This window comes from Alosa alosa, chromosome 16 (genome assembly GCF_017589495.1).
Source record: "Alosa alosa isolate M-15738 ecotype Scorff River chromosome 16, AALO_Geno_1.1, whole genome shotgun sequence".
Lineage (NCBI taxonomy): Eukaryota > Metazoa > Chordata > Actinopteri > Clupeiformes > Clupeidae > Alosa > Alosa alosa.
This window is the reverse complement of record NC_063204.1, coordinates 21,182,967-21,208,403: the sequence shown is the minus strand read 5'-3', so window position 1 is coordinate 21,208,403 and position 25,437 is coordinate 21,182,967. Positions and strand designations below refer to the sequence as shown.

Here is a 25,437-nt window from a genome sequence, read left to right as displayed (position 1 = left end):
AGAAATACTTGGGTACTTGCAATCAATGGGTGGGGGACAATTCCTCCAGAACAGCAGATGGCGACATACTTGAAACAAATACAAGAAGAAGTAAACAGGAAGTGCTGGGCGAAACGGTCTGTAGTACACATTTCACGTGGGCTCTAACATGTTACCTCTTCTATTATCCTGGTACGTTTTACAAACTGTCAATTGTGACATTTATGCAATAGTTCATTATGCTCATTTTGTACTGTTTTATGTTGTCAATGCTATGTGGTTTCTGGTCATTTGAGGTGGAATGAAGTTACAAGTTACCTATTCGCAGGGCACACCACACTGTCAGTTGACGTTACTACTAGCTTCTACTTCATTAGTGAACCCAGCCAGAGCTAGTACTTTGAGTAGGTAAGCATTCCTGTCAGTAGAACAAAAAATAAGCTACAAATTATACATTAAGGATAGTAGGTTGAGCTAAATGGTGAAGTTATTTTCAAACAAATTATGAAGTTATATCAAATATATCAGGCTGCTACCATGCTTAATGTAGGATAATGAATGCAAACCAACACTTTCGATGTCATTTTGAAACCTAAAAGCATACAAATAGTCATGTGGATTGGTTTTCTTTATCATCGTGTTTATGTTGTTCTGTGTGGTGTCATAAGCTACTGGGATCTTGAGTTTCCCCTTGGGGATCAATAAAGTATCTATCTATCTATCTATCTATCTATCTAATTGAATTTACCTTGTAATCCCGTAGACGTCATGACAGACGCTTTCAGCACTAACAGCGAGCTGGTCATTCAGCGCTGTGTGGATGTAGCCTCGATCAGAACAGACCGTCCTGCTGGAAGCTGGGAAGAGCTTTACCAAATCAAGGAGACCTGTCATTTCATCAACGATAACCAGTTCAAGAAGGTATGTAGACAGGATATGGTTTATACACTTTGTATCTGGTATTATAGTATTACTCAGTGGCTTTTTAGTCATAAAGCACTGAGATGGCCACTGTCAGAAATGTTTAATAACAGCATAGATTATTTGTGCCACTCAAAGCTGTTTTTTTTTTTTCCAGAGCTGACTTTTCAGTAGTCAGTGCAATATAAATTCTGTAATTTTCAACAGGTTGCCCTGCAATTTCCCGATGATCTCCTGGTCGATTCCATTCCAATCTCGGCTGAAATAGAGAATAATTCAGAAGCTAAAACCTACATCTTAGGTGACACCTCATATGGCAGGTAAAGTACACCATCATCCATTTGGATGTACAGTCTGCTTGGACATTATCATGTAATAAAGCATCACAACTCAACTTTCTCTCTAATGTATCCTTTTCTTTCAGTTGCTGTGTTGATGAGGTTGCTGCAGAGCATATCGGCGCAGACTGTATAGTGCATTATGGGAGAACATGTCTCAGTCCGTCCAAGCGGCTTCCTCTCATGTATGTCTTTGGGAGGCAGCACATTGACCCTCAGCAGTGTGCCCTTTCCTTCAAGGAACTTTATCCAGACTCTCAGAGTCATGTGGTCATATTGTATGATGTCATCTATTCACATGCCATAGGTGAGTCGTTGCTTTTCTTAGGTATGGTCCTGTGGAGTCATCTCGGTCACACAGGGGTATGTTTTTTGTATGGTGTTTTTAACAAATAAGACACCTGTGTCTTTGTCTGGTTCATTTTCTCTATAGATGCATTGGTGAAGTTATTAAAGGAGACATATCCCAACATTGTTGCCTCCACTCTTGTGATGGATCACTGTCAGAGTCATGAACAGGCGCAAGGCTCACCATCAGAATCTGACTGCAATGGTCCAGCACCAGGGACAGACAGCAAAGTGGTGGAGAAATTTGGCCGGCGCTTTTGCCTGGAAGAGGGTGTGAGAGTAGAGAATTACTGTATGTTCTATGTTGGCCAGGAAGGTGCCACACTCACCAACTTTATAATGACGTGGAACCGCTGCCCTTTCAGCTCCTTTGACCCTGAGACGTCAATAGGTCGGGCTGAGTCCGTCAACGTCAACAAAGCCCTGATGAAGCGCTACTATGCTATCGAGCGAGCCAAAGACGCCGGCGTGGTGGGTATCCTGGTTGGCACACTAGGGGTGGCAAGTTACCTTGCCATCATTGATCGACTGAAAGAGAGCATTCGCATGGCAGGCAAGAAGAGCTACATGTTTGCCATGGGGAAGCTGAATGTTGCCAAGCTGGCTAATTTCCTGGAGATAGACATATACGTGCTGGTGGCCTGCCCTGAGAACTCCCTACTGGACTCCAGTGAGTTCTACCGCCCTGTGGTCACACCTTTCGAGATGGAGATGGCCTGCAACAGCAACCGGGAATGGACCGGAGAGTATTTCACAGACTTCAGAGATCTGTTGCCAGGTATAAAGTTCTGTTTCTAAGCGGTGATGTATCTATCACTGATCTGTTCCCTATGTTTTCTTTTTTTTCTTGATATGTTAGAAGAGTGATATTTTGCCTCGATGGGTTGCAGTGAACAATCTGACATGTAGATGGCAGTAATATTCATTACGGCTCCCTGTCATAGGCCTGTCAGGTCTTCTGTGATGAAGTGCACATTAAAGTGTTTATGTACACCTGGTGCACTTATTAGATGATATAACTGTGCCCCTTTCCGCTTCATTACATTTATAAGTAATATACACTACCGGTCAAAAGTTTGGGGTCACTTAGAAATTGCCATTCCATTCCATTATTGACAGAATACCAGTTGAGATCAGTTGCATGGTTTTTTTAAATCAGGGTAGCAGTTTTCAGATTACATTAGGTGCTTACATAATTGCAAAAGGGTTGTCCAATGTTTTCTCAATTAGCCTTTTAAAATGATATCAGATTAGCAAACAAAATGTGCCTTTGCAACATTGGATGAATGGTTGCTAATAATGGGCAATTTAGATATTAAAGATCAGCCATTTCTTTCACAACCCTTTTGCAATTATGTAAGCACATAATGTAATCTGAAAACTGCTGCCCTGATTAAAAAAAACAATGCAACTGATCTCAGCTGGTATTCTGTCTATAATGTAGTGGAATGGAAATTTCTAAGTGACCCCAAATTTTGACCGTTAGTGTATAATGCCTTAAAAAGGCTAATGTCCCTTCATCATGTGGCATTTGATATGATTCTGAGGTTAATCTTGGCCTCTTTTGTAGGTGGTTGCAGTCATGTGGATCTCCCTGATGCCAACGAGGAGACTGTTACAGATGTGTCTCTGATCACGGGGTCGTTGAGAGCCACAGGCCTACAGGACTCAGAGCAGGCCAAGGCAGAGTCTTCGCGGTCCTCCCTCGTACCCAGGAACCAATCCATGACAGTAGCCAATGCCAACAAAGCAGGTGGGGAGCACACAGCTTGCATGCCACATACATCAAAACAGTTTTCTGTACTTTTACTTTCTAAAATGTATGTTTTGTATTATAATTTAAAATACCCTATCCATTATTAGAAATATGTATGTTTAACAACAGTACATATAATAAAATCTCTATCACACTTAACTAATCTTTATAATAAATTACAATACTGATGTTTGTGTTTGTTACGCTCAAACACTTGTGGAGGTTCAACGTGTTGTCTGGTAAACTGTGAGAGGGCAGGGAGAGACAGCCTGCTGTTGTTTTTGGGCCCGTCTGAGTGGAGAGAGAGACCACTTGTGCTGGCATGTCTGGGGCTAATCCCTGCTGTCTGCTGTTTGGCAGCCGCCTTCCTGTCGGGCCGGAGCTGGCAGGGCCTGGAGCCGCGGCTGGGCCAGACGCCGGTGGTTAAGGCTGTGGAGGGACGCAAAGGCATCGCCATCGCTTACGAGGAGGAGGGCGAGGACAATGCTAACTATTCATGCTGAACGGAACAACGCACCGCCAAAATATTGGCCCTTTTCACAACAAACCCAAGATTCTGGAGGACATAAGTAAACCGTGGCATGTGTACAACAGTAGCATTATGTGCCAGGAACAAAGGCCTGTTTAAATTATGCTCATCTTCCAGAATCACAGTTTTTTTTTTTTTTTTTTTTTTTACTTTTTGCTGTTGCTGTCAATATTAATGTATATATCAATCAAAGAATGATCCATGATAAATTAAAACATTTATTAATTGACAGATATATATGAAATATTCATCAGTAATCATTATTTAACAATATATTTTAAAAAAACGGTCATATGTTTACACTGCACTGATATGCGTCTTTCGAAAATGTTAGTAAAACAATAAATAATTGCTTCAAAACTGAATATGTAGGCCGCCTTCAAATAATAAAAAGGACAAATACTGAATTGATAAAGAAACAAGGTTTGTAACCAGATGAAAATTACAAACAAGAGTAATGAAGTCTATTTTATGTAGAGGTGGCTTTAAATCGCTTTAAATCACAAATTACTAAAGAGGGATCAATAGGATGAATGATGACTGTTCAGACATCCAAAAGATTAAAGCACCAATGTTAATCTGTGTGAAGACTTTGTACAAAAGATGCAGGGAAGATGCCAATCTTTCCTTTACACTGTCCTTCCAGCCAGTCTGTGTTAACTGCCAAAAAAAGTCAAGTCAGAGACTTTAAATGTAAAATATAATTCAGCTATTCAGACATACCCACTCAGGCACTGAAATGTTTAATGAGTCGAAAGTATAATTAAAGTTTAGTATTATGTAGAAATTAACTATTTTTTTTAAATACATAACTATACAGAAATTACCTTTGGAGAGGATTGTGATGAGATCGCCTTGGGAGAACTCGAGATCCTCTGGACTGGAGGCCTCGTAAGAGTACAGAGCCAGAGCCTGCTGTTTGGGTGGCTCCACCTTTGGGTCCTTTGAGAGACATGTTTCTCCTTCAGACACATATACTCACATAGACTACATCTCACATCGCACTGCAGTACTGCATGTCAGTGTTTTTGATGTCATGTAAGTATTAAGTGTAGCATTTTGCAGTGACAAAAAAAGCTATCAGTAACACATTATGCAACATTTTAGTGAAAATACATTGACAGTGAATAGAAATTAGAGTTGGTATGGTGATGGCTTTAATGATCCCTGCAAATAGCGATGCATTGCCCTAGCTACTATACCTCAGACTGGGCACACCACAATGTCAGACGGCCACTGCGCATGCAGTGCCACACCATCGTCATCTCTGACTCCCCAATGGTCACTCTTTCACCAGATCTCACATAGCTGAAGGAAAAAAGTATGAGTGTTTTTATAATGTAAGAGTATGTAATCTGAACTTAGATACTATCTTTTACAAGGAGTATCACATTGCTAAAGTATCTTGCATTTTCTAGTTATTTTACATGTATTGATACCATTTTCAATGAGTTAGTGTATGTTAATCAAGACAAAAGCTCCTGCTTAAGCTAAAGACAGCCTAGTGAATAGAAGTCAGTCTTTACAGGCCAAGTTACTCATAATGTTTGGTTTATTAAGTATGCATGCCTTGCCTGAGAGAAAGTGCGGAGGCGGGCAGGTTGAACTTGTTGCTGATTTTCTGCAGCATGGCCTCATAGGGAATTCCAGGCATTGCTCTGATCACCACAGTGTACAGGAAGTGGACCTTTACAATGCACCCAAGGAGTTCCTGTGACCACTCAGCCTATGACAACATGAGGTAATTAGGAGAGGAGCTCACAAAGTAAACAGCATATCTAATATTGAAGAAAAAAAATCATATTCCGTCACACATTCGTACCTCATTTACATATACATCATCAGGGCAGTCAGACAGTGCTGTCAAAATGAAGAATTCCATTATTTTCATAATTTGATTTGTTTAGTAGAAACAGTTCATTCATATACATACATAGTTATGTGTCATCTTGTACTCATGTATCTCTTAAATATAAAGACTGCAGTACATATACACTCTTGTCCTGTCTATCTCACATGAATGTCCCACAGGTCTGGTGTCCTGTCTATCTCACCTGAATGTCTCACAGGCCTGATCGGGGGCTCTTTGAATGGTGGAGCTGGGATCTCATTTCCTCCATTCTATAATAATATCAAACAAACAAAATCATAACAGGACAATCCTTGTAGCACATGCACATATGGTATAGGATGTTGTATATTTGTTGTTTTAAAATAGCTGTAATATTTTATTACAGCATATGTTTTTATATATTTCTGGACAAGAGAGACTGCTAAAGGAAAAACAATCCATAGACTAAATACATCCCACAGTTCGGAAAGCAAATGTGACAGGGTGTGCAGATCACATGATATGCCACCAGTAAAGTAAACGTTACCTGTCCCTGCTTAGATGAAAGGTCCAAGGGCTCAAGGTAATTATAAGGAACAAGTCCCCTCTGAAAAAGAAAAATCCATGAAATCCCATGTTTAATGTAATTGGATTACAGTCTGCTGTAGGCCATGACATATGACATTGGATGTGTCTGCACTGCTCTATCTATTTAATCTCTACTGAGCCAGAATACTGCAATGACATTAAGACAATTAAATAAACAAATAGACTGCATGTTGGAATCTATGGATAGGTTTTCCTGTAAACCAGTGAAAAAAGTGTTTAACCAGTTGTCATATGTTAACTGTCAAGTATAATTTTGCCATTTCTATTACACTTTTTTGGAATGAACAGTATAGTAAAACAGTCTTGTCTTTTTTCCCTGTATAGCAATGAATGCCATGGTCTGGAAACAAACTGCAGTAAACAATACTGTGAAAGTATACAGTAAATATGAATCTTCTCTGATTTACAATCTCCCACATAATGTGTAATGTTTACTGTTGAAATTGATATATGGCAAAAAAGAGCAGCACTGTTATATTGACAACATTGCTGATAATTTTGACTATCTTGTTCACAACAGTGACACGGGAACTTTAGGAATAATCTAAGCATTTTGAGCAAATAATCCACTATGTGATGCAGTTTGCATAAATTGTTTTGAAAAATGCACTTACTGTTGTGCAACCATTAATGATGATTTGAGAAATGCACCAAAGCGTCTGAAAGAAGCTGTAAATTCGTTACTGACCCCGGCATGGCCAGCCACCAGACATGCAAACGTGCTCACCCTCTCATTAAAGATGACAGAGGCCCAGTTGTCATCTCCCTTCTGCAAGACAAAGACGACGTTGCCTGGCAACACTGCCAGCTCGTCACTGGTCTCGGGGGAGAACTCGTACAGGACTGTGTGAGGCTCTCCTTTCAGGGCTCTGGGAAGACCGAGACCAAAGGGTCAATAACATCATCACCAAATGGATCACATTTTTGTTGCAGACATTTAGAAGTCAACTGAAACATCTAAAAGGTTCCACCAACAAAGCTGAAAGTATGCATACAGATCTAACGTAGTTAATATTTGTAAAGTTAGTCACAGATAACTGAGGGGGAAGGGATAGTTCATACAACCATGTGCTGGTTCTACCTTAGGATCTCCGGGGCTTTCGGAGTGGCTGGGACGTCTTCAGCCTGTCAGACAAAGAGGGCCTTATAATCATGTCTACAGTGTTTACAACAGACTGTTCTGAGCGGATTCTAGTATTTTCGTCTTCTTCCATTTCTAATGAGATAATTGGGGAGTTGCAAACCTGTGGTTGCAGAGCAGCAAAGCCAGAGAATTCATCTTTGTGAACGACTGAGGCCACAACCTGAGGAAACAGGGTTATGTGGGGTTATTGCTCTCGCAGAATTTGTAAGGGGCATCAGACTCATCTCCAGACAATGAGACACTGTGAGTGAGTGGTGCTTCACAGGACAAACACTGGGATTCCATTTCAGCATTCCAACAGAACTAGAGAGCAGTGCAAACAAGTAGTTAAGTACAGTTCAAATACAACTTTGAGAAATGATTTATTGTATATACTGTATATCACATTGGAAAATAAACCATTCAGAATGAATGACAGCATGAAAAAGTCTGCCGATACCTTGGCCTTCCCCAGGTAGTCTTTCTCCTGTAGTTCGGCCACATAGTGTTTATTGGGGTGGAACAGCAGACCCTGTCGTATTTCAACTAGATCAAAGAGCTTCTGTTTCTGTACAAAAGAAGGTAACGATTATTTTGCATCTATATGCAGCATACCCTTCACACTTTTTCTCATATCAGAGACATAGCAGAAAGAATATATAACCATAAAACCACTTAAAACTGCCATTATTGGTGGGAATTTCAAGATGTGCAATTAAATGCCATCTATATTGACAACGACAACTGACTACTTTGAAATGACAAGTATGACATGTGTCTTTATGCATCACTGTTAACCACCTGGACAACACAGGTGTCAGGACACCTGATGTCATAATGACCTTGTCCTTGACCCTATAGCCACGTAATCGTAGATGTGGAACAAATACAGATCAGGAACAAAAATGAATAATAGCTATGGATAAACAGGACAGGAGTGAGCTCTGACCAGAATGGCTTCCAGGGCAAGGTCCACATGTCTGAACTTGGGCTTCAGGGCCAATGCTTTGAGGAGACTTTCTTGGGCTTTGTCCCATTCCCCTTGGTGAGCTTGGGCTAAAGCCATGTTGTGTAGGACCTAAAGTAACAGGGATGCATCAAGAATGTGATTTCTTTATGATTAACGTATTTCTTAACATTTGTTAAGAATATTCTGCATCCATGGAATGTGTGTGGACTAGGTAAGATGTATAGAAATATGTTGGACAGTTTTGATTGCAATATATATAAAAACAGGAAATTCTACCCATTCAAGACATGTGTGGATACCTAAAGGACACTAAATAGAAAAATCCTGCTTTTCAAAAAATCTTGTGCACTGCAATGTGATGTCAGTAATCCTTTCTTGCTTACCTCAGAGGCATAGAGTTTATATCTTAGGCCAAGGAGTTTATAATCAATCAGATTATTTCCTCTTAACTCTCTGAAGGAATTATTGAAGTCTGCAAGAGCTTCTTCAAAACTGCATACACAAAAATGTTCCCACATTATTGGTCAAACACTGAGATGCCACAATGACAAAGTCAAACTAGATGTACCGCATAGCGGTACAAAATATGACCGCCGCTCAGTCCTGTACATCCGTTCCGCGAAAATAAATCACACTTCAATTTGTCTCCATATTTTACTCCATCCCCCCACTCTTGAAACTTTTGTGTATGCTTGTTTGGCATGCCTGAGTGTGTGTGAAAGGCTGCACAGAAAGTACCCTACTGGTGCTGAAAAGGTGAATAGATTGTAGAATAGCCAAAGAAGATGTAGAATTGTTATAAAACCTTTAAAATCTCTAAACAATCACAAGTAGGGCAGTTCATCACAGTTCATCCATTGCAACTGGATTGATGAAAGGTCACTTACACCTGTAGGCTACATTGTATTTGGGAAAAGCAAAAGGTATCAGCATAATGTTATTTATTTTTTTTTTTTTATGTATTTATAAACAAAAAACATCTCTGTCAGTTCCATGCCGTTTTCAACAGCTATCAAAAACAAAGGTCATTTTTGGATGGATGGATTTTTTGTGAATGTTTCTTCTTCTACATAAGATTTTAGTCATCTTTAGTTCATGTAATATTTTATTGTCAATGCACAAATTAAGTAACAGTAGTCTGAAACGTTATTGTTAATGCACAAATTAAGTAACAGTAGCCTAGTCTGAAACGAAATGCTGTTTTACATCTAACCAGTGGTGCAAATAACTGACATGTCCAAATGGGCCTTGATGAAATGCGTCGCTAGACTGTTCATACACATTTTAACGGGCCAAAGTTGAAGAGCTTTTGTCCGTTATTGTTCGTGCAAATATAGGCTGATTCATGTTCCCTTGCATTGTTTAACTGAGGTCCATGGCTAGTCTGGCATTCATCAGACCAAGCTCAATCTTTTAAGAAATCAAAAAATAAATAGCGGGCAGATCAGGCTGGGTTCACCCAGCCTAGTCCATAGGCACCCGATATTGTTTAATTTTCCGATTGAGATATACACGCTCTGGCTATTCTAAATGCAAAAATGCATCAGGGAGTTATGACAAAACGGTAACTAACAAACTAGATCCTAATAGAAAGTTGTTAGCTTCCCTAAGCTACAGGTAGGATTATAAGGTAGGCCTATTGACAACATAAATTGTCAATAGGCTATGCTGGCGACACAAATAAAATCTCCTTTGAAACCAATGGCTTACGCCTTTACAGTATCAAGCGGACTTAAACTGTCATATCGCGGGCGAAAAGTTGTAATAACATTCACGCAGCTCCATGAGTCAAGGAAAGCCAATGAAGTAGCCACTTCTAAATGGGACCCACTACACAGTAGCTTAAGGTGTTTTGCTAAAGCAGCCATAATGAAATGAAGGTGTCATTGTTTGATACTTCACACACACGTGCTTTTTTTTAATTTCACAGACTACAACTACCAAGCTGTAATCAAAGCACATCGATTCCCCTCTCACACCCTGCACGCACTTAAAAACAAAATAAACAGGCGCCTCAGTCTCACGCATGTATAGGCAAAACTGTATCAGACCGTGTAACGTTGGTAAATCTTCCATTGCACAGAATGATTTTGTAGCACGTGCAATAAATGACAGTCGAAAGATACAAACAGTGCTGCTATACATTTGTTTGGTATAACCGCATTTATAGTTTTCTACAAATGCAATAAATCAAATGCCTCCATCACTCAACCAACGCTTAACGGTAACATTACCTAGGTCCTTATTGATATTACAAGATTAACGTACCTGCAGTAAAACCAAGCATGTCCGATAAACATCCTCAGATTTATTTTCGCTTCAAGAAGAAATGGGAATTACACTTCATGTGAACATCGCCCTATCCTTATTAGATCTTCGCTGCAGTAAATTACAGTCCTTGTATGAAGCGCCCATTGTTTTTCCAACCCACTTTTTCCAACAAAATTACGCCTCACTGCAACGATGCGCCATCTAGTGGACAAACGACTACTTCGCCAATACTGAAAATGCAGCCATGATGATGATGATGAATATTTATTTTGGCTTTCTTTTAATCCTACTGATTTTCATTTTTTACCGGGGCAAATCACAAATGAGTGATTATGAGCCAGGTTGATGTGGGCCCTTGAGACCAACATACCATAAAAGATTCACAGAGAACTGTGTCTGCCCTCCTTCGGGGTCCAGTCCAGTGGGGGGGGGCTGCAGATGAAAACTAAAAATGACGGTTCCATGCTATCCATGTGGGGTACATGCTCACCAAGTTTTGTGTACCCCGGTCTTTCAGTGTCCCGGGAATCCTTGTTGGTGTACGCCACTAAATGTACACATAAATTATTTTATTGTAAGGCCCCCATGAACGAAAGTACACAAAACTTGGCATGCATTCAGAGGGTGTCATAATGATCCTACACTTTTAATTTCGTGCAGTTTTGACCTTGTCAGCCAGAGATATTGAGATGAAAACACCTAATTTTTTTGCTTTTTTAATTTTTTTAACTAGGTGGCGCTATCCATGAAATAAGTGGTAATGGGATGGGTTGACATGCCCCCTTAAGACCAACATACATAAAAAAAGGTGGACCTCCTAGGCCCTACGGTTCTCGAGATATTCACAGAAAACTGTCTCCGGCCACCTACAGGCCAGTTGGTGTATAGTAACATAAATTAATTTATTGTGTGCCCCCCATGAACGGAATTCCACAAAACTTGGCGTGCATACAGAGGGTGTCATAATGATCCTACACTTCCAATTTCGTGCAGTTTTGACTATGTTAGGTCACAGATACCTTCAATTACACCACCTCATTTTTACTTTTTTTGTGTTTAACTAGGTGGCGCTATACATGAAATGAGTGGTTATGGAATGGGTTGACATGGCCCCTTGAGATCAACATACAAAAAAAATGGTCCTCCTAAACCCTACGGTTTTCGAGATATTCACAGAAAACTGTGTCTGCCCTACCCTCCTTCGGGGTCCAATTCAGCGGGGGGCTACAGATCAAAACGAAAACGATGGTTCCATGCTATCCATGTGGGGTTACATGTCCACCAAGTTTTCGTGTACCCCGGTCTTTCAGTGTCCCGGGAATCATTGACGGAAATTTGGGCATGCGAAAAAAAAAAAAAAAAAAAAAAAAAAAAAGAACAAAATCTGACTAAACCTATATGACCGCCGCTTCGCTGCGCGGCGGTCATAATTAGCTAACAAACAAGGAACTATGTTGTGGGTCACACTTATGAGATGATGTAATCTTTCCTACAAAGTCAACTTTTTGCATAATCACCAAATAAGGGAAAATCCAGACATACTTTTCCTTTTTTAAAAATGTAATTCCTCTTTGGAAAAAAGCAACAGCTAAATGTTCATCCTTGCCAATACTGCAGTCAAAAGCCTGTGAGAGAGAACAAACATAAAAAAGTTCCGCTGTGAAAAGGAATTACATTGGTCTCTTACTTTTACTTCCTTTTCTCACATATGTTTTATCAGTCACTGTGAGGTCTTATTAGAAACAGACCTTTGACAAAGAAAACCCTTGAAAACAAACTGAATAATTATTGGGAAAGCTCATTATTTGACTCGATAGCAAAATGGCACTCACTTTGCTTGATTTTAAAAAGCTTTAATTACTGAATTGTGTTCAAACTGAAAGAGGAACAAACCTTCTCAGCAGCCTCAAAATTGTTGTTAGCCAGCTGAAGGCAGCCAATGTTAAAGGAGATTTTGGAGTTCTTCTCGTTGATGTCTAGAAATGTCCTCAGGGCAGTCTCAACATCCCCTTGGTCAACACACGCCACAGCCTGATCCCACTGTCGAAGAGTGTTTAGGAAAGACATGCTGTTCAGACTGGCACTGACAACAGTACTGAAACTGACAGGGAGGTAAATGACTTCTCGTATTGCCACCACTCCCCCGTAACTTTCAGATGGGAAGTAAGATGTTTCATTGAGCAGAAGAGGTTAATTATTTCCTCTCATATTCACAGTTGCTAGGGTAAGAACACAAGTCATATTTACCGGTAGCCTATTATACAAATGTCAGCTAATTTGTGAAGCACTCGTAAGCCTTTCTTCAGGCAAAGTTCTGAAAATCCAAGTGGCTTACGATTATTCAAGGGCCTCCCTGCCCAGAGGAGGTTTAATATGGAAATCTTTGACTAGGCTCCAAGCTGGCTTAGGGTGTCAGTTCTAGAATCATTATTTGGAATGGAATGGTTGATCTACTTTTAGGCTAGGCTACCTCAGGTGGACACAAACTGGACTTTTCTGCTTGGCTTTCTGACATTTTCCATATAAATCTGCCATTCACCTTTAGTGAAAATGATGCAAATGCCTGCAAACCACAGACAGACGTTGTATATAGCCTATTTATGTGGGCATAATAAAATAATAAAGCCAAACAAATAGCCCATAACTGCACTGAATGGTCATGTCAATGTGACTCAAAGAATGATTAGGGCCAGATCATAGACTATGATTAGGGCCAGACCTACTGGGCTGTAAGTCAACAAAGGTTAAAGTCAGTTGAAGTTGCCCAAGCAACCACAGGCGCTGGGAGGAGGAAATTCCCATTGCCAGGGACGAGATTTCTATGGTTTGGGTATATGGCATTTCCTGTCAGTGTAAATAGACTGTCGAGGTGATTTGGCTGCTGGACAATGCATGATTGTTTTAAACTAAAAACAAAACGGCATCAAAGAAAATATTCTCTATGCAAGAACCATTTTTTAGAACAAATGAATGCGGCGGCGGGTAGGTCATTGTGTTAGCCAGCTAACATGGACCTGGGATCAATGTTGTACAACAATTTAAAAGATGTTGCATGGAGCACGACGACTCTGTCCCTGGATCGACTTGTCAGTGCCTACAGACTGCCACAAATTGTGAAACTGGATGGTGGTAAGCGCATTCTCTTGCTATTCAGTGATAAACAATGGGTAAACTTCATCAACTTGTGCTACATAACTAGCACGCTAGCAAGGCAAGTTGGCAACTTTGCAAGAATCTGAACGTGGGTGGCTTTCCCGTAGGTAGCTAGCAGAGCTTGGTTACAACCAACATACTTTGTTAGCCATTTAGCTTAGTTGGAAACTGTGTTTCATATATCACTCGTAATTCATTTATTTACCAACTTAACGCTGGGGACGTCGAAACAATGAAATTGAGCTAGGCAACACTTTTATCTACCCAAAACCTGTCGAGAACCATGTAAATGGAAGCAATGTTAGCAAGCTGGTTCTATTTAGCAGGGTAGCTTGTGTGAACAACCAGTTCACCCCAGATTCCTAACGAGCTAACGTTAACCGAATTGGAAAATGGTATTGCAATCACTTTTATGAGGGTGCTGGCGCTGCATGCCTACTAGTCGGCGTACCATTTGGCTTCCCAAACACATCGATTTGTGCTGCACCAAAGCTGACAAGCTGCAGTCAATACTTTGTGTTGTCTTCAAATTAAGGCTATTTCGAGCTTACTTCATCAGCTTTTCACTCTTATCTGGCCTGTCCTACAGGAATGTGTACTGACTAGCTAGCAGTGCATAAGGCTGGCTTTTCCGAACCTCCAAGCAATATACATTGTAGTAATTTCACTGAATAGAATTTGTAGCGTGTTATGAATTTCCCTGTGGAAGCCTGCATAGTAGGATATGTTGGCCTTCTTCTCAATGAATGCTTTGCTTGCTGACGTTAACAGGATATAGCGAGATAAGACATTTAAATACAGTATGATAACATCGGCGCTTAAAAATACCAACTAATTTCTGCAGCCGCTTCGTCTAACCACGCGCATACATCTACAAATGTTATTAAATACCAAATACTAACATCTCGAGGAATAAATGTTTTAGTGGTATGTCGTCGATTGCCGGTTGTAGTTCTAATCTTTGGCACCTGTTCATGAGATGTGGACTGTCAAATGTCAACAACATAGACTGTGGTCAACAAGTAGGCTAACCAACCTACTCTGATTTTAAACTCGCGCATTGTTTTTGGGCTACGTATTATGGTGGTGGTGTGTGTGTGTGTATATATATATATATATATATATATATATATATATATATATATATATATATATATATATATATGAGAGAGAGTTTGAAAAGGCAGCCTTCGAGTGTAGATTTCACCACCCATTATATCATGTCAGTTGTCAGATAACATCTGAACAGGCCGTGTAATCTGTTTTTTTTTTAGGCCAGACTGTGGAAGGATTGCGTGAAAATGACTACCTCTTGATTCACTCATGTCGACAGTGGACCACAATCACTGCCCATAGCCTGGAGGAAGGCCATTATGTCATCGGTCCCAAAATCGAGATCCCGGTCCATTACGAGGGTGAGCCAATCAACTATGCCGTTGGTTTGCTCTTGCTGTGTTTCCTTTGTTTTCATTTAAAATGCACTTCTGTGTTAGTGAAAAAGTCTGAATTCTCATTGGGGCTTAAGGAATGACAGCTGTTTCATTCAAAGAATTTCAGCTAGTGGCAAATAGGGTGTGAGTCAATAGTTGAACTCAGCTAGAATAACAAGTCTTCTCTTCAGTCCATAGCTTGCATTACATGATAATGGCTAATATGTTGCTGACGAAAGCATTACTTGGTTTGATTCAGACGTCAACAGTTTAGATTTAATTATTTTTAGAAATTAGATGAATATGATCGAATTTGGTATGGGAATATTTACCATATTTATGGATGCAACCTGCTTGCCTTTTAGGTGAGACTCACCTTTTTAATTATTATTTGACTAGTACCCCTGAAAATGGGTTAGTTTCTGATATAGGACATATGACCAGTACAGAACACTGGTAAATAAGGGTGTGGGAAGGAACATAAACCGTAGATGTTTAAGGCTGACAGAACGGTTCTTAATGTTTTGTTAAATGTATTGTTCCTAGCCAGTAACAATGGAGTCTAATGACATTTTCAAAAGCTCTGAAATCACATTATGGTGATATGATGCATATGATTTCCATTTGTCCCATCTTTCATTGAAACTATGTGAGTGACACTGTCTATGCCATTATACGGCCTCATCACTGCCTACTTTCTCTTAGGCCAATTTAAGTTACTTGAACAGGACCGCGACATCAAGGAACCTGTGCAGTACTTTAACAGCGTGGAGGAAGTGGCCAAGGCTTTTCCCGAGCGGGTTTACGTGATGGAGGAAATCACTTTCAATGTCAAGGTCAGTCTTCTTTACGTCAGTCCTGTGCCTAATAAATGTTATGGCTAAATTAGTCCCCTTCAACGTATTCCATATTCTTTTATAAGGATGTCAATCAGTAAAGCATTTTAGGGACACACCAAAATGATGTCCGTAGTGGTAGAATACACTGTACTTGCATCTATTCACATGCATGTAAGATAACAGATACTGTTTATTCCTGGGCTGTTTCAAACGTTCTGGTGTTTCTTGCTCCCACATGCAGATGGCCTCAGGTGAGTGTAATGAGGACACAGAGGTTTACAACATCACCCTGAGCACGGGCGACGAGCTGACGCTCATGGGTCAGGCCGAAATCCTGTACACCAAGACGGCCAAGGAGAAGTCGCGCTTCAACACCATCCTCAAGCGCATCGGCAAGCTCAACTCGCTGGGCAAGCTGGGCCGCGGCAAGATGCCGTGTCTCATCTGCATGAACCACCGCACCAACGAGAGCATCAGCCTGCCCTTCCAGTGCAAGGGCCGCTTCAGCACGTGCTCGCCGCTGGAGCTGCAGATGCAAGAGGGCGAGCACACCATCCGCACTATCGTGGAGAAGACGCGGCTGCCGGTCAACGTGACGGTGCCCAGCAGCCCGCCACGCAACCAGCACGACCTGCACCTGATCCGCGAGGGCCACCGCTACAAACTGGTCAACATCCAGACCAAGACGGTGGTGGTGTGCTGCGCGCTGCGCACCAACAAGGTGCTGCCCGTGCACTTCCCGCTGCACGTGGCCACGCTGCCGCGCCTGCTGCTGCCCGAGGGCCTGCTGCACGGCGAGCCGTGGCTGGAGACGGTGGTGCACCGCTGGTTCACCTTCTGCCAGGAGCAGTTCGACATCGACGACTACTCGCGGGCGGTGCGTGACGTGCGTGTGGACTGGAGCGAGGAGGGCAAGAGCCCCAAGAAGGGCGGGGGCGGGGTGGGTGGGACCGGAGGGGGTGGTGGTGGTGGTGGTGGCGGAGGCGGAGGCGGAGGCGGAGGCGGAGGAGTCGGAGTGGGCGGCAGCAACGGCTGCCCGGGCCATGTGCACCTGCCCAGCTCGCTGAGCTCGGCCCGCGACGAGCTGACCCAGTCCTTCCACCGGCTCTCCGTCTGCGTCTACGGCAGCAACCTGCACGGCAACAGCGAGGTCAACCTGCAGGGCTGCGTGAGCCTGTGCGGCGAGTACGCGCCGCCAGCAGCGCCCGTGCCCAGTCCCGAGACGGACTACCTGCTGCCTGAGCTGACCGAGAGCAGCCCAAGTGGGACCAACTCTCTCAAGCCCGACGTGCCCTACGAAGAGCTGTGGCTCGACCACATGAAGAACCAGGCGCCATGCTCGTCTGCGCTAACACTAACAGACCACGGCAAGCCCGTTGTAAGGAGCAACATGACACCCGTGCTACAGTACCCAGTCAGCATCCCTGCCTGCCCCCTGTTAAGCTCGGACCTCAGTCTACCTCCACCGCCGGTGCCTCCCAAATCTGAAGCTGTAAGTCGCTGTCTACCATGATAACGGAATGAAGAGCTTAGTACTTTAAATCTTGTTCTTTGTAGTTTAATGTCTTCAGGGGCTTGTGACTATTGATCACACTCAGCCATTTTTAAATAGAACATTAGGTTATGTTTTAAATTCGTTTAAAATGTAAGTGGATTTCATTTAATGTCTCGGTTAACTTCACGTTACTGGAAGCAGGGGTGCTGCCTTCACCACGACAGGAATGATCTATTTATCTGAGCCTCCAGACATGGCAAACACAAAACCCTCCTTGTTATTGTTTTTCCTTTACCTGGGCGGTGCATAGAGACCATTAAACCATATTTAGTGCTCCGGTGGCATGATTCATGGCTTTAAAGGAAGGACTAAGATGACCTCACTGCCCTGTAGTACACACAGTTATTTCCTACATGCAAACATTAACTGTAACAGGAGAGTGAATCTTTTCGGACCAGTGATTTCAGCTCATCCCTGCATATAAAAGGCTAAGGTGGTGGTGGTGGGGGCAGTCTTTAAAGTTGATCTGTGCGGATTCTCTTTTGTTGAAAAATGGGAACCCATGTCTGCTTTCATATAACTCTAGGGGCCTATTCACATTCAATCCACCAAAATACCACAACACTCTTCAGAGCTGGCTACAAGAATACAGCCTTTTCAAGGCTCCCCCCTCTACGCAAAGCAGCAAATATTTGTGTTAGTCATTAAGGCACACATTGCCACAAAGCACGGCCTACCTTTGAGCATGACTTGGGTTAATTTGTTTAAAAGAAGTCACTGTTTCAGCGACATATTTGCAAAACAAAGTAGCACACAGTATGCCCACGCTTTATTGGTTTAACACCAATACCATTGCTTACTATCCTCTCACACAAGGACATAAAAGAATGTGTCATATCTCAATAAAAGTTGGCACATAATACATTTTGTGCAGGTTAACCGGATCGTAAAAATCACGCCATTGTTTATTTTAGGTTTAAGATTATGTTGATGTTAACAAATGGATGTACAAACCAGACTGTGACCCTTGACACCAGTGGCAGTGTTGACTTTGGTTGCAGCAGATGGAAAGCGCTGTGACAGGGCTGCTCAATTCTGGACCGTCGATTAAAAAATTATCTGGTCTTATATTTACAAAGTCATCTGGACAGAACGGAGAATCTCAAGTTAAAATGATCCATCCATGTATACTACAAAAAAATGAGTACAGATTAGAAATTAGATGTTGATCCTAAAGCCTGAAATTTGTCAAACAGTGGTGAACATTCCTAGCAAACTTTTGTTGTTTGCTTTAAACTGTAAAGGGTCATTCCATGTCAATTCAACCAGGGCCCACGCACTTAAAAAAATCTCGGTCTCAAAAAAATCAGAAAAAATGACCAGGTGTACCTATGTTACCCAGGAGACACACTGTAAAATACTTTTTACTTATGTAAGATTAATACTTTCCAAGATACAGCCAGTTTTTCGGGAAGAGAGAGAGAGTTTCGCGAGAGTTTAACAGGTGCGATAATTCAAAATCCCCATGTTATTTTCCCATAGGAAAAATCGCCAGATACCGGATGTCAAAGATGGCAGCTTTTTTGTAGGCAAACTTCAGAAGTCTATAGTATGTAGCAAAATCGTCAAGTTTGGTCTGGATGATCCTGCATGGTTATAGCTGTCCCTCAAAGTTGATCAAAATTTTATTGGAGTTTTTGGTTGGGCTCTGTTTAGGCCTTCAGAAGATATTTGTACTAAACATAGGCTCTTGATTTATTTTCCTTATTGAGATAAGTAGAAACACTCACACACACACACAAAAAGCAATGGACAAAAAATAAATCCCTTCAGGGTCTGAACAGCAGACCTCACAAGTCTGAAAAATAATTTGGTTCTCATTTTCAGAGCACCCAAACACCTTGTGGGAATATACATTTTTATATGTATATATATTTTTTTCTTTATTCTCTATGATCCCTTCTTTTTAAAAACACCAATTTGACTTGTCTTATGCAAATATAATTTTTAACCCTGAACATGGGCAAAATGCACCATTGACATCAATATGTTTTGTATAGAGTTACCACAGGTTGTATTTAAAAAGAAGGGATCATGGAGAATAAAGAAACAAATAAAAAAAAAATCTTTGTATATTCCCACAAGGTGTTAGGCTGCTCTGAAAATGAGAACCAAAATTATTTTTCAGACTTGTGAGGTCTGCTGTTCAGACCCTGACAGTGTTGCGCGGTCTGCCCGAAATAAAGCGGTTGCCCGCGGATGACCGCGGTCACCCGCGGTTATGAGTCATAAACAAAATATTTTAATGATATTCGGGTCATTTGCGGGCGGGTCAGTTCAAATTAATTAAATATATATTTCTACAAATAGGCCTACTTAAAATATCACAAGAAGGCTGGCATCAATACAGTAAAGCATCAATAGAGTAAAGTCAACAGTAAAGAAGCTGAAGATGCGAGTTAAAAATAAGACACCCCTTCAGGAAAAGCGATATAGGCTATGGGAAATATTGGGAAAAATTCCTAAAGAAGATGACAGTAAGTTATGGTCTATGTAGGCCTACTTCTTGCGAAGCCATTTAAAAGTATGACCGCCAAAACGGGCAGCCTGCAGGAATAAATGTTATGGCACAGACTACACATCCTATGTATAGGTTCGCGCATGCATAAAAGTTACAGTTCGTTGTGTTTGAGACTTTAAACAGTGGATGTGCTTTTGTAAAGCTTTGTGCTTCATTCAGCATTATAAACCAGTTCTTACGCTAACGTTTTGACCAGCAATGTATCTCTAGCCTACCTCGCCTCACCATTTCTGTTTTCGAAAGAAAGATGTATGTCCATGGCCTTCAAATCTTATCCTAGTGTTCTAATCCTTGGTGGTTGCGTCGTGCTTGGCTCTTATTCTCATTCTCTCTCCCACATAAACATTATGTTCTGCATGCCTAAATAAATTAGCTTGTTTTACAGAAATGGCCTACTGTCACACTGCATGCAGACTATAACCAAAAGCACACATTTTGTAAATAAGTGGGTCGGGTATAATTTTGTCCTAATTAATATTCGCTGTCCGAGTTGCGATCGGGTTGATTAAAATATCGGGCGACCGCGGGCCGCTTGTGACCAAACCCGCGCAAAACTGGACCCTGAAGGAATTTATTTTCTGTTCATTGCTTTTTGTGAGAGTGTTTCTACTTATGTCAATAAGGGAAATAAATCTATGTTGCCTATGTTGAGTACAAATATGTCTTCTGAAGGCCTAAACAGAGACCAGCCAAAAACTCCAATACAATTTTGATCAACTTGGAGGGACAGCTATGACCATGCAGAATCATCCAGACCAAACGTGATGATTTTGCTACATACTATTCCTATTTATCAGCATGCAAAATTTGAGCCTCCTACACTTTATTTCTTGCGCTATGGGCTTGTTAACATTGACAAAAAAAGAGGCCGAACAAAATATTTTTTTTTTTTTTATAGATTTTTTAAGACCTAAGTGCGTGGGCCCTGGTTGAATCGACCCTAAACAAAATGGCAAGCAACAAGATAAATAATTGCCACAAAGTATCGCCTCTGCTCACCGAATTTGAACGCACCTCTGGCTTTAGGCTCAACACACCACTCATCTTGTTTCACATTATACCCCTCTGCTTTCTAGAGGTGGGTTCATATTTGCAAACATAGGCACATAACCTAAACATAACGTTTGCAAACAGTTTTCCATTAGTCTTAAGTTTTCGGCGACGTTTTGCGAACAATCGTAAACAGTCTGAGGAGGTAGTTACAATGGAATGTTAACACCAAATCGTTCAAATTGAACTGTTCAGAGAAAACATGTTCGCCACAAATGTTTACCATTTGTTGGTGATTTTAAGAGTTCTATATGGGCCCCCAACAACCCTCCCCTCTCTTCTCTGTTCCAGGTGAAGGAGGAGTGCCGGCTCCTGAACGCCCCGCCCATCCCTCCACGGAGCTCCAAGCAGGCAGGCGTGCCCTCGTGTTCCACCCCAGTAGCCGCTGCTGCGCCGCTCCCCCTGGTCAAACCCCGACAGCAGGACACCCGTTCGCCCAGCCCCACCCTCTCCTACTACTCCTCTGGCCTTCACAACATGTGAGAACCCTGACTGCCTCAGGTCAACACCCAGTAGGTGGCTGGTGCACACTAGTTTGTGCAGTAGTAGCCTAAAACTAGTAGACTAAAAATTAGTAGATTAGTAGACTAAAAATTCTAAGCATGTATTAGTGCAATGAATGAACATACAGTTTTTGGCAACACAAAACAGCAGTTTACCCATTTGAACTTGCAGGAGATTGAAAGATGCACTCCAGCCATTGATTAACCCCTTAACAAGTTCCCGAAAGATTAATAGGTTTTGTTTTTTTATCCGTGAAAAATAAAATCTCTTTACAGCCTTGAAACCGCTAAGTATGCATTCCTACGCCATCTGCCTCATCTCCAATGTGTGCAGCTAATGGCCCCTGCGTACAACATTATTGTCCCACAAGCAGTTAGTGTACAGTGTAATACATGACTGCTGTATAATTCAGCTCCCACGCAGCCCAAGTGTATAAGGTTGGCCGGCCTTGGTGTTGGTCTCAACCTGCTTGATTTGTGGATTAGAATAAACAGAACTGGCAGCTTAGACATGACATTACATTTAGCCACTGGCCTTTATCCAAGGCAACCTCAAGTATATTGGAGGTATTTTATCAGGCCTGGGAATTGAGATCATGGCCATGGAATTTCGAGTGCCATTAAGGAAAGCCACAGTAACAAGGGACATTTTATTTTCTATGTATGTGCTCCCTGAGCCCCTCTCTCGATGTCTCTCTCTCTCTCTTGGCATTTACTCAACATTTCAACAACAAATGTGCTCAAACTGGAGTTTTTCTGACAGGAACTGAACTAGTCCTTGTGAAAACGTAATCTAGTCTTAGACTGCGTTAGCTATGAAGTATATCAAAGCAGTGTTTGGCTGTATGGCATAATGCATCATTTAAGCATTGTGGTTGCAATGTGCACCACGAGCAATTGTCACATTGTAGGATGTACCATTTCAAGTAAGGCAAATGCTACAACTTTTTTTGCTGCTTCCTGGTTATTTTCCGTTACTAATTGCATCATAGTGAGTCAACCGGTGTATTACACAACCTAATATCCACTTTAGAATAACACAGCCAATTCAAGAAAGGAGAGTTTGTGCTCCAAAAAAGCTGAGAAATAACTTTGGTCTGAAGAATTTTTTGAAACTATGGCAGAAAATATATATTGCCATGTTTGTTTTTTTGCAGGTCAGTTTTTGCTCCCCCATTTTAATGCAGCTCTAGATGCAATGCTCATCTTTTGTCAGCTAGGGCTGGGATGGTATGGATTCTTACCGTTGTTGGAATCAGATTCATGATTCCCCATTGAGAGTTATGGATTATGAATTTTGTGCCGCTATCACAGCCAATTAAACTTTAGACAGCCACAGCAACTTCAAAGATCACTGGACCAAATGCTTTAGACATGAAAGAAATAAGCAGTTTATCAACAAGGCTAACACGATTTTAGAATGGTTACATTCATGACGCTTTGCTACTTTTACAACGGTAGGCTACCCCACGTTTTAGGTGGTGTTTAGAAGACAAAGAAAATGATAAATGGTTTGCGTTTGACCCGGTCATTAATGCCTCATTTACATGTACCCGGATATTTCTAGATAACCAGTTTGTAGAAATACCTGGGTATGTGTAAATGAGGCATTAATGGCTGCATCAGGTTGTAACAAAGGTAGGCCCTAGGCTACATGTCGCTGTTAAGTTCAGTTCTTAAACTAGAACATGTTTTTGAATTCTGTTTCAACATTCATGGAGAAAACATGTATGACTGTTTTCTGGCTAAATTTCACAGCTTTCAAGTCTTTGTGTAAATCGAGTTCGAACGGAGAGAATAGAAAAGTGTTCCGATTGTGCCAGTTCTCCCCTACTCTCGCATAGTAAACAAATGGAATGTTGGAACATTGCGCTCCTCAACACAAACGTGAAAGGTTTGCTTCATCTTTTGATACATTTTGAAGTTTTGTTTCAAAAACCTTGAATCCATGTCATAAGATGGTTCCTCACATTAAACATCACAACATTACACACTATATGCACACATGTGCAGGCCAATGTTTCACAGATTTTTTTTTTTTTTGCGGTGATGACTGTGACTGTTGCCAATCTATGTTGGAAGTAAAATTTAACGTGTGTGTGTGTGTGTGTGTCTCCCTCAGCAGAAGCGGTGAGAAGGAGGCGTGCGACTCAGATGAGCCGAGCCAGCCATGCTACCCGTGCCCCTGGCTGCGTGCGGGTGGTGAAGGCTCGACCGGTAGCAGCACCAGCGCCCGTCTGTGCCCCTCGCCCCTGGACGGCACGCCATCCCGCCTGTCGTGGCCCAACGACTTTAGCGGCGCAGACTCGGGCGACTTTGCTTCCATCCACTGCCGCAGTTACTCCAGCTATCCGCGCAAGCGCACCCCCGGCACGCCCAAGGCCTCCACCTCTGGCCCGTTTGACTTTGAGGGGACCCACAGGGGTGGAGGTGGAGATGGGGCAGGCAGGGGGATAGCGTCCTCCTCCAAATCCCCGCTGCAGTCCCACCCAGGTCAGTTCCACACCAAGTCCACCAGCTACACGCTGGAAGTGTCCAGAGACAAACCCATTGAGGAGTGCGATGCCAAGCAGAGCCAATCCTGCCCCATCTTGCCGCCGAGGACACCCAAGCCAAGCGACGCAGGGAAGGACACAGACACAGCTGCTGTCGCCATGACAACGGCAGTGATGGCGGCGGTGGTAGCGGCAACAGCAGTGGTGCCTGACACTACAGAACTGGTGGACTCTGCCTCTAAGAGCTCTTTTGAACAACAACCGCAACAACAGCAGGAGCAGCAGTCTGCCACCGCACCCGAGGTATTCACCATCTCGTACCCGCACACAGACACGTCAGGCTCGACGTGGAATCCGCCCATCGACCTGTCAGGACTGTCCATCGAGGAAGTGTCGCGCTCGCTGTACTTCATAGGACTGTCAGAAGATGTGGTGGCCCTGTTTGTGCGCGAGAAGATCGACGGCAACCTCCTCCTGCAGCTGACGGAGGAGATCCTCTCAGAGGACTTTAAGCTAACTAAGCTGCAGGTAAAGAAACTGTTGCAATTTATTGGTGGCTGGAGGCCCAAAATGTAGTAATATTCATCATAATAATAATAATAATAATAATAATAATAATAAAAAAAAAAAAAACAAACCTGATCAAAAAAATTAAAACAAATCTAGTCTGTGCAAGGCACACAACTGACGGTACCTTGGCCTTGTGTATTGCTCTAGACAGTTTTGTAACTGAACACTATGCACATTCAATGGCCTTACAGTGGTGGCCATTTTGTTTGTCTAATATACATGCATATATTATGTGTATATGTATGTGTGTGTGTGAATATATATATATATATATATATATATATATATATATATATATATATATATATATATATATATATATATATATATATATATATATATATATATATAGGGTGCTTTTATGTATTAACTATACAGTATGTCTGTATAATAGCGTTATGTATCTGTCCAACTCCCTCCTTGGCCTTCGTAGGGATATGCACAATGAAAACACTACTTGCTCAAACCCAAAGCCTTTTTTGTGCAAATCAAAATTATGGATTAGAACAAGGTTTTTAAAGATTGCCATTTGACGAGGTGAAGTCTGCAAATGATGACCGATTGTTGTACAATTGTGTAAACAAACAGTGTAATGAAATTCAGTGAAGAAACTGCACCCCCCCCCCTCCGTATTTTGCCATGATAA

The 25,437-nt window shown here is 41.8% G+C and overlaps 3 protein-coding genes across 4 annotated transcripts; 2 read left to right on the top strand and 1 right to left on the bottom strand.

The window, feature by feature from the left end:
* The first annotated feature begins 33 nt into the window (after positions 1–33).
* On the top strand, positions 34–4,260 carry dph2 (diphthamide biosynthesis 2). Of its 2 annotated transcripts, XM_048266284.1 has the most exons (8): positions 34–171; positions 308–387; positions 743–900; positions 1,108–1,220; positions 1,325–1,545; positions 1,672–2,364; positions 3,157–3,339; positions 3,703–4,260. In XM_048266284.1, exons 3-8 carry the CDS (start codon positions 748–750, stop codon positions 3,843–3,845), a joined length of 1,506 nt encoding a protein of 501 aa, XP_048122241.1. In that variant the 5' UTR covers positions 34–171; positions 308–387; positions 743–747; the 3' UTR covers positions 3,846–4,260. The 2 variants fall into 2 exon arrangements, with proteins under 2 accessions (XP_048122241.1, XP_048122242.1); XM_048266285.1 differs by lacking the exon at positions 308–387.
* ncf2 (neutrophil cytosolic factor 2) lies at positions 4,076–12,742 on the bottom strand. Its single transcript, XM_048266286.1, has 15 exons — positions 12,569–12,742; positions 12,218–12,300; positions 8,788–8,896; positions 8,384–8,512; positions 7,895–8,002; positions 7,556–7,615; positions 7,393–7,436; positions 7,039–7,180; positions 6,250–6,309; positions 5,926–5,992; positions 5,694–5,731; positions 5,446–5,597; positions 5,074–5,179; positions 4,699–4,813; positions 4,076–4,531 (listed from the first exon to the last, which is right to left on the bottom strand). The coding sequence occupies exons 1-15, from the start codon at positions 12,740–12,742 to the stop codon at positions 4,446–4,448; spliced, it is 1,473 nt and encodes a 490-aa protein (XP_048122243.1). The 3' UTR covers positions 4,076–4,445.
* Positions 12,743–13,450: 708 nt separating this feature from the next.
* Positions 13,451–25,044, top strand: garem (GRB2 associated, regulator of MAPK1). The gene is made up of 6 exons (XM_048266283.1): positions 13,451–13,804; positions 15,103–15,243; positions 15,964–16,094; positions 16,339–17,589; positions 21,515–21,702; positions 23,852–25,044. The coding sequence occupies exons 1-6, from the start codon at positions 13,684–13,686 to the stop codon at positions 24,795–24,797; spliced, it is 2,778 nt and encodes a 925-aa protein (XP_048122240.1). The 5' UTR covers positions 13,451–13,683; the 3' UTR covers positions 24,798–25,044.
* Positions 25,045–25,437: the final 393 nt, after the last annotated feature.

What these genes read in the sequence shown, in the direction of transcription:
- dph2 (XM_048266285.1), top strand. Translation starts at nt 748, where the DNA reads ATGACAGACGCTTTCAGCACTAACAGCGAGCTGGTCATTCAGCGCTGT. An exon ending in GGTGACACCTCATATGGCAG is followed by an intron (nt 1,221 to 1,324) that starts GTAAAGTACACC and finishes CTTTTCTTTCAG; the next exon opens with TTGCTGTGTTGATGAGGTTG. An exon ending in AGCCAATGCCAACAAAGCAG is followed by an intron (nt 3,340 to 3,702) that starts GTGGGGAGCACA and finishes GCTGTTTGGCAG; the next exon opens with CCGCCTTCCTGTCGGGCCGG.
- ncf2 (XM_048266286.1), bottom strand. Translation starts at nt 12,742, where the DNA reads ATGTCTTTCCTAAACACTCTTCGACAGTGGGATCAGGCTGTGGCGTGT. An exon ending in ATTTTGAGGCTGCTGAGAAG is followed by an intron (nt 12,301 to 12,568) that starts GTTTGTTCCTCT and finishes TCTCTCTCACAG; the next exon opens with GCTTTTGACTGCAGTATTGG. An exon ending in CAGGCCTGTGAGACATTCAG is followed by an intron (nt 5,732 to 5,925) that starts GTGAGATAGACA and finishes TCATTTTGACAG; the next exon opens with CACTGTCTGACTGCCCTGAT.
- garem (XM_048266283.1), top strand. Translation starts at nt 13,684, where the DNA reads ATGGACCTGGGATCAATGTTGTACAACAATTTAAAAGATGTTGCATGG. An exon ending in GATCCCGGTCCATTACGAGG is followed by an intron (nt 15,244 to 15,963) that starts GTGAGCCAATCA and finishes ACTTTCTCTTAG; the next exon opens with GCCAATTTAAGTTACTTGAA. An exon ending in AAATCACTTTCAATGTCAAG is followed by an intron (nt 16,095 to 16,338) that starts GTCAGTCTTCTT and finishes TCCCACATGCAG; the next exon opens with ATGGCCTCAGGTGAGTGTAA.